Source organism: Lathyrus oleraceus, chromosome 6 (assembly GCF_024323335.1).
Source record: "Lathyrus oleraceus cultivar Zhongwan6 chromosome 6, CAAS_Psat_ZW6_1.0, whole genome shotgun sequence".
NCBI lineage: Eukaryota > Viridiplantae > Streptophyta > Magnoliopsida > Fabales > Fabaceae > Lathyrus > Lathyrus oleraceus.
In genome coordinates, this window is record NC_066584.1 from 194,887,204 (window position 1) to 194,894,864 (window position 7,661).

Genomic DNA, 7,661 nt, shown 5'->3' on the forward strand with positions numbered 1-7,661 from the left:
TGAATTAGTCTGAGTGAATACATATAGAGCATAAACTTACTTTCAAACTTATTTTTTTCAAGAAAATATTTTCAAAAATACTTTTAAAGTCATGTCAGATGAGTTAGGAGTTGTCATAAAAGCTTTATGTAAAATTTTGTATTTACCAATCGATTGACACCTTAATCCAATCGGTTGGATCGATTCAAAAATATGGTCTAAATGATTAGAACATTATCTTAATGAAGTGTAACAACTAAATATCTTTCCTTTCTATTTTTAACCTATTAATCGATTAATTTGAAGGCAACCAGACAAGTTATAAAAGGCCATAAAACTTTTTTCTTTTTCGTGTTGACCTCTAACATATAAATAGAGGGCCCTTTCTATTTTCAAAATTATCCAGAAACGTGATTTTATTTCCCACTTCTCACTTTCTCTAATGTTTTGTTTATTTTCTATCAATAAAGATTTAGTTGAAGTGTTAAAGAAATTTAATTTATACCTTAGTTAAACAGTTTATCCAGTTAGGGATTATTTGTTTAGGTTCGAAACTAAACCCATAAAAAGTTTAATCTTTTATTTAGGTTGTTTGTTTAGGTTCGAAACTAAACCGTAAAAAATATAGTCTTTTATTGAGGTTTCAAATCAATCCTGATATAATCCGTGATGAAATCAAATTTAGATTAAAACTTAGTCTGATGTTAAAAACTTATTTCAATGTAAGATTAATTTGATGGTAAAATCCCATAAGTTATTAGTTAACCCACGTAACACTAAAATTTAGGTTCGAGAGCTCATCCAAGTGTTAAAAACTCTCAAAATTTGTTGGTAAAATCCCATAAGTTATTAGTTAACCCGATGTAAGACTAAAATTTAGATTCAAGAACTCATCCAAATGTTAAAAACTCAAAATTTATTTGAAATTGAAACTTAACTAATACACTCCCGTGTTTACTGCTTTATTGGAAGTCAACCGAAACTTAATTTTTTTTATATAAAAAATTTGAATTTAATCTACTAAAAATTCAAATTTATTGAATACTCTTAAAATCAATTCTTGAAGACAAAAGAAAGACATTTTTTACACAAATATCCCAGTAGTCAATTAGACTCTCATTTATCCATACTCTTAGGTTCGAGAGTTCATCTCGATGTTCAAATAAATAGTCTTATGTGCAAAGTCTAATATCCAACCTAAAATTCACCTATCTTATATGTGAAGTCACATATCCAACATAAAATTTCACCTAAAAGATTTTTGGACCTCTCTAAATCCTACTCCTATCTCACCAGCAGTCGGTTAGACTTTCATTTATCCATTTCATACACAAATATCCCTAAAAAATGTTTTGTACATCAATATACAAACTCTAACTTCTCAACTCTCATAACACTTTGTAGTATTTAGAACAAACTTGTTCCAAAACAGACTTATGTTTAGAGAGATACAAAGTAGTATATAGAATTACCAAACTTAATTTCATGACCTCACACATAGAGTACTAGAAGGAAGTTATCAGCAAGCTGAAAACATAATATTTTAGGATTTGTTTATAGGAAAAGGCTAATGAAAAGCTTAATAAAAGTAAACGGCAGGGCTGTCCAAAGATAACTCATTCGCCAATACATATCTATCTCCAAACCAAATTACAGCTCTAGTAAGTTTTAGATAGTTTACTGACAGACATACACCGTTACTATCCTATGCCACCAGGAATGGCAGGACAGTCAGCATAAACGCCTCATAGGAAAATGTTGCAGAGCCAGTATACCCAGTATCCTTCTCCTTGAATTTGTCAGTTAGTCCCTGCAATATACAATCAAAAGTGGATTTGTCAGTTACTCCCTAAAATAAAACAAAATTTATTGTTCATACTAGGAAACAAAACCAGGTTCATTAATGTTTCATGTATCAAATACATAGCATAAGAAATTTTACAAAAAGGAATATGTGTTTTTGTAATAATCTTGTAGAGCTGACTACCAAGAAATAACACCATGCAGACATTAAACTATAGGAGCTTGTAAATGGAAATTAATTTGTGACACTATGGCTGCTAAATGATAAAGCTATCCATAAGACACAATATTATCATTGTCCGCAAAAAAAAAATGTTAACACTGAAGTTTTGATAACAAACTAGCAGCAAACATTTACAAGGTTTGTAACTGTGGAGTTTGTGTACATAGGAGCTTGTAAATGGAAATTAATTTGTGACACTATGGCTGCTAAATGATAAAGCTATCCATAAGACACAATATTATCATTGTCCGCAAAAAAAAATGTTAACACTGAAGTTTTGATAACAAACTAGCAGCAAACATTTACAAGGTTTGTAACTGTGGAGTTTGTGTACGTATATATGAACGGTATGTTAACAAAGCTCTGATACCCTTATACTTTTCATTTTAATAAGAATAGTAAGATGTAATTTGACTTGCAAAAACAGGTGAAATTATAAGTGTATTTCGATAGCTTACCTTCACGGTGAGACAACACCTGCGATAGCAAACAAAGGAAAATAATTAACTTATCAATCCATTTTACACCAAAACACACAAGGATAAACATAAAACAAAGTTCTCCTATACAAGAAAATTTCAATTTAATAGAAGGCTTTTCTATATTAAATAACGAAATTTGACTCCAAACTATATTACATGGACTAGAATAACTTCAATTGGGACCTAGAAGAGGAAGAACCATTACTCAATCAGCCCAAAAAGTGTCATAAAGGGCAAGGGCCACATGACGAATCAGGCAGGCGTGAACCTGGCGGGTCATGAGTTGCCTGATCCGACCCATCACCCCTAGGGCATGGGTCGCCCGGCCCAAACTCGTGTCCATCAAGTGACGACTGCACTAATGTGTCAGACCACATGTTCTTGAAAGGACCGGTATTTGCCTTCTCCAAGAAAGAAATCGCTCCTTCCTACGAATGCACGAATGGGGAAAACTGGTCTTCCTATTCCTACACTCTTGTAGCAATTGGGATAAAACCAAATTGGGATAAAACCGGTTCTGCACCCAGCAAGCATTCCTCACGCAGACAGGATAATCCTAATTGTATTTTCCGCAAATACAATACATAAACACAAAAATTAACAAATAACACAAGAAATTTTTTAAGTGGCAGGGGGATCAAATGGCAGAATTCTTTTGTTGGTAAATTATAGGATTAAAAACATGACTATTGCTTTCCAACTGGCTGTTTTTGCATTAATTGCTCCTTCATCCATTCTCATTGAAAATACGAATGTTTAAGGCTTTATAATTTTCTTCTCTTTTTAGTCAATAAAGTAGCATACTGTACACCGGAAAAGAGGACACCTAGCCAAAATCTTTTATAATTATATAATATTAAGTAAATTCAATAAAAGAAAAAGAGTTGTAGCAAAGACATACTCAATGAAATTGTCATATTCAACAGCCTTGTGTTTGCCACCAGTTTTGTCAAACTTGGAGACAAGCAAGTCCAATACCGTAGGAGAAACAGCATAACCCAAACTTAACAGTGCATCTCGCAGCTCATTTGAATCGATTTGGCCACTCCTGTCCTTATCAAATCTCTCAAATATTCCCTGTAACAACAACCACTTGGTCATGAGGGGCTGATTACATACAGTATAAATTTGCCTATGCTTATGTTTGGTTAATAATTTTGAAATAATTTGATTTTGCAGAACTGATTTAGTATTTTCGCTAAACCTAAGTTTGAATGGAAGTACTCTATGTTGGTAAGCTCCCCCTCTAACGAAAAGTTTGATGTAAGACTCTATCAAATTTTCAACCTCACCCATAAGTTACCATCATATCAATTTTGATTCAAAATAACCTAACTTGATGTTTACTAAAATCAAGTCTGACAACAAGGAAAAATCAATTTTAATCCTTGACATTGTAAATCTAAATCCAAACACTTACTAAGTTAGAGTTAATATTAACTGCGTGAAAACTTGGAATAAAAAAAGAGAGAATACCCTCCAGCTCTGAAGACTGTAAAACAGAGAAGTGAACTCCTTGGGTCCTGCATTACCAAGTCCAAAATTCAAACAGTGAGGATGGCATAAAATCAGATAACAATCAATGATTGAACAACACTTTAGATTATAGGGAGCAAATAAAGTTGATTAAACAATAAAACAATAGTAGTGAGATTAGGGTCAGTCTTTGAGAATGTTTAAGGGGAGACACTGCAGAGAGCCTCCAAACACATAAGACGGCCTTAAGTGAGATGTTATAACAAATATAAAAATTGAATCTAGCTTCTTCAAAAGTACAACTTGGACGTCTTACTATTGCAGATATGCCATAGCCTTATAGATTTCACATACTACATGTCAAGAACTCGAATGAACAGAAAATAATGTCAGCTATGAATAGTTAGTGAATGTGTTTTTACTTTAGTAAAGATTTGTTACCAAATAATAATGCCAACTATGAGTAGTTACTGAATGGTTACAACTGATTTTGAAACAAAGTACTAGTACTATTTGAACGCTTTTAACGTAAAAGTAAGTATGGTGTAACACAGAAGAACATAATTATGATTAAAAGTTACTATAAAATTATACCTAGAAATCTAGAATCATACACACCCAATCATGGTTAACAACAATACATATAATAATTACTCTAATTCGTTGAATAAACACGCGACATTTGTTTTTGTATTTATTTAACATGTGGGTTTAGTTTACATGACTCATTTTATGAAATTAGATAAAACAGAATTGGTTAAAAGAAATCACACCCTCAGGCACACGTGGAATAAAAATTATAAAAAGAAAAAGCCGCCGGATCCAATGTAATAAGTATTAAAATCAAGTAGAGTGGGACCAGTAGTAGATATCCGCCCACAGGATTGTCTCAAAAGTCCAGTCCCCGCGTTTGCAATAACGCGCTTTTCTAATTTCCCTTTTCTTTTCAGAGCATGTAAACCAAGTCGCATCGCATGCAACTAGTGGATTACATTACTAATTAATTAACTCGGTGCCAAGTCTCAACTACTTAATTAATTAAAAATACAATATTTCTTGCTTAAAATATCGTGAAACGGTCATTCAGCCAGCGCATTTTATCACCGAGCGCCGGCAACCAGAACAAATAAGCAGAAAACCTAATTTTACCAAATCGGTATTTTGAATCAAATGGGAATGAAGTAGAAGACGTTCGTACCTATCTTCTTAACACTGGTGTTGGTGAAGTGATACATGAGGAGGTGCACAGTTCTCAAACTGAAGCTCTGATTGTAAGAAGACAGAGCCCTCTGCAATTCCTTGTCATCGATCAAACCGCTTCCATCCTGATCCGCCACCTGGAAGCACGCAACGATGCTGGGATCGGTTCCAGGAGGGAATGTCGATGGCAGCAGTGACGCGAACGGGCTCCCGTGTGCCGGTGGTGGGTATGCACCTCCGCCGCTGGAGTGTGATTCTTCTTTTGGGGGTTTCTGATGAGGAGCGGCGTAGGGAGCCGACGGCTGTCCGTAGGGGCTGGCGGAGTATGACTGACCGGGTGGAGGTGCGCCATACTGAGATGGAGGCGGTGCGCCATAAGACTGAGATGGAGGCGGTGCGCCATAAGACTGAGATGGAGGCGGTGCGCCGTAGGATTGGGTTGGTGGTGGTGCGTTGTAGCCGTAACCGTAATTTGGAGACTGATTTGGGTAGCCGGACATGTTGAAAGGGGAGAGAGTCTTTCCTAGAAGAAGAAAAAATGAGTAGAGTGGAGGCAAGTAACAGAGGGTTAGGTTGAGGTCGGAATTTATATGAATAAAATGAGCAGCATAAATGTAATTATTTTGAAAGATGCATCACTTTTTTTAGATTTTGTTTTACCTAAATAACCCTTTTCCAGTAAATTCTAGTAATTCGCTTTTCCATATATACGAGTATCAAATTCTCAACTTTTTCAACTTCTTTTTTATAAATACAATTGGCAGCTTATTTTAGTTGCAAAAAACAAAAACGCTAATTGTTTTGAAGGCCTCCACACCGTTTTATATCTTAAAAGTTATTCTATTATTTTATATATTAGAAAATAAATAAAATAGGTTAGGGATCCGTCAATAGTACAATAAATTAAATACTTATTCATGATTTTTTTTATGAGTGACAATTTGATTTATTAAAACAAAATTTATTCAATTCATTTAATAAAAAATTCACTCCATTCATTCCCAATATAAAAATTAAATTAATGAATTAAATTAAATTCATCTATTTATGTATGGATTGATCCAATTCATCCAACATATTTTAATAATTCAATGAATTATTATTATCTTCAATAGATATATTTAAAAAAACTAATAAAAAATTGAATTTTTTTCAAAAGAAAAAATAAGAAAATTTTGAAAATAAGAAAAACTAATTTTTTTTCAGAAAATTAAGAAATCTTATTTTTGGAAAATACTAAAAGTCGATTTTTTCCGAAAAATACAATAAAGTCGATTTTTTCGGAAAATAAAAAAAAATTAAAAATACAAAAAGTCAATTTTATTTTCGAAAAAGTCGGTTTTTTACAAAAATACAAAAAAAAACCAATTTTTTCGAAAATAAAAAGAATATTTATTTTTTGAAAATACAAAAAAAAACTTTTTTTTGAAAGTACAAAAATCGATTTTTTCCCAAAAATACAAAAAAAAACAATTTTTTTTTTGAAAAAACATAAAATCATTTTTTTCCCCAAAAAAAGAATATATTTTACCAAAAATAAATAAATTTTGATTTTTTTGAAAATATAAAAAAAATATCGATTATTTCAAAAGTAAAATACAACTTTTTAGATGGATGGATATCCATCCACTAAAAATATGGTAACAAATGGATTGAATAGAATTTATCCTTAATGGATGGATTAGATTTGATATTTTAAAGAAACTTTGAGTGGATTGTTAATGGACTAATGGATCAAATACATATTCATCCAATTAATCCATTTTGTCACCCCTATGATTTTCAAAAAATGAATTCTAGAAAAAGTGAGATAATATATATATATATATATATATATATATATATATATATATATATATATATATATATATATATATATATATATATATATATATATATATATATATATATATATATATATATATATATATATATATATATATATATATATATATATATATATATATATATATATATATATATATATATATATATATATATATATATATATATATATATATATATATAGAGAGAGAGAGAGAGAGAGAGAACATAATAGAAAATAATAGAGTTTATTATTAACTGAATTTTCAATTGAATTATACAAGAGAGAGTTCTATTTATAATAAGCATTGCATAACTGCCAAATCATCATAACTGACTCAGAGTTTGTTACATAGATCTCAGTTCAACATAATTGATTGAGATTTATTATCTAGTCTACTGCCAGCTCAGCGTAACTCACTTGAGCCTATTCTCATATTACTATATTACACTCTAATATTTTCCCCTCAAATGGTGATGTCTGCTGAGGTAAGACACTTTCTTTGTTGGAGTGTGATTTTGTCTATCACCTTGAGACTATCTATGAGTGTGAGAAACATGAGAGCAGATAGAGATTTTGTTAGAATATTTACATTTTGTAGATTAGATGGAATGTGCTTGACAGAGAAAGTTTTGTTGGGCACTTTTTCCCTGAGAAAAAATATGTTCAACTC

At 31.5% G+C, this 7,661-nt stretch overlaps 1 protein-coding gene across 1 annotated transcript; it reads right to left on the minus strand.

Annotated features, from left to right (window-relative positions):
- Positions 1 to 1,344: 1,344 nt before the first annotated feature.
- LOC127098554 (calcium-binding protein CBP) lies at positions 1,345 to 5,839 on the minus strand. Its single transcript, XM_051037170.1, has 5 exons — positions 5,162 to 5,839; positions 3,964 to 4,010; positions 3,389 to 3,564; positions 2,464 to 2,482; positions 1,345 to 1,789 (listed from the first exon to the last, which is right to left on the minus strand). The coding sequence occupies exons 1-5, from the start codon at positions 5,661 to 5,663 to the stop codon at positions 1,685 to 1,687; spliced, it is 849 nt and encodes a 282-aa protein (XP_050893127.1). The 5' UTR covers positions 5,664 to 5,839; the 3' UTR covers positions 1,345 to 1,684.
- Positions 5,840 to 7,661: the final 1,822 nt, after the last annotated feature.

Bases quoted from the DNA above. Each gene is read 5' to 3' on its own strand.
- LOC127098554 (XM_051037170.1), bottom strand. From the start codon at position 5,663: ATGTCCGGCTACCCAAATCAGTCTCCAAATTACGGTTACGGCTACAAC. The intron at 4,011-5,161 runs GTACGAACGTCT...TTGGTAATGCAG, and splicing joins CACCAGTGTTAAGAAGATAG to GACCCAAGGAGTTCACTTCT. The intron at 3,565-3,963 runs GTATTCTCTCTT...TTGTTGTTACAG, and splicing joins ACAGTCTTCAGAGCTGGAGG to GGAATATTTGAGAGATTTGA.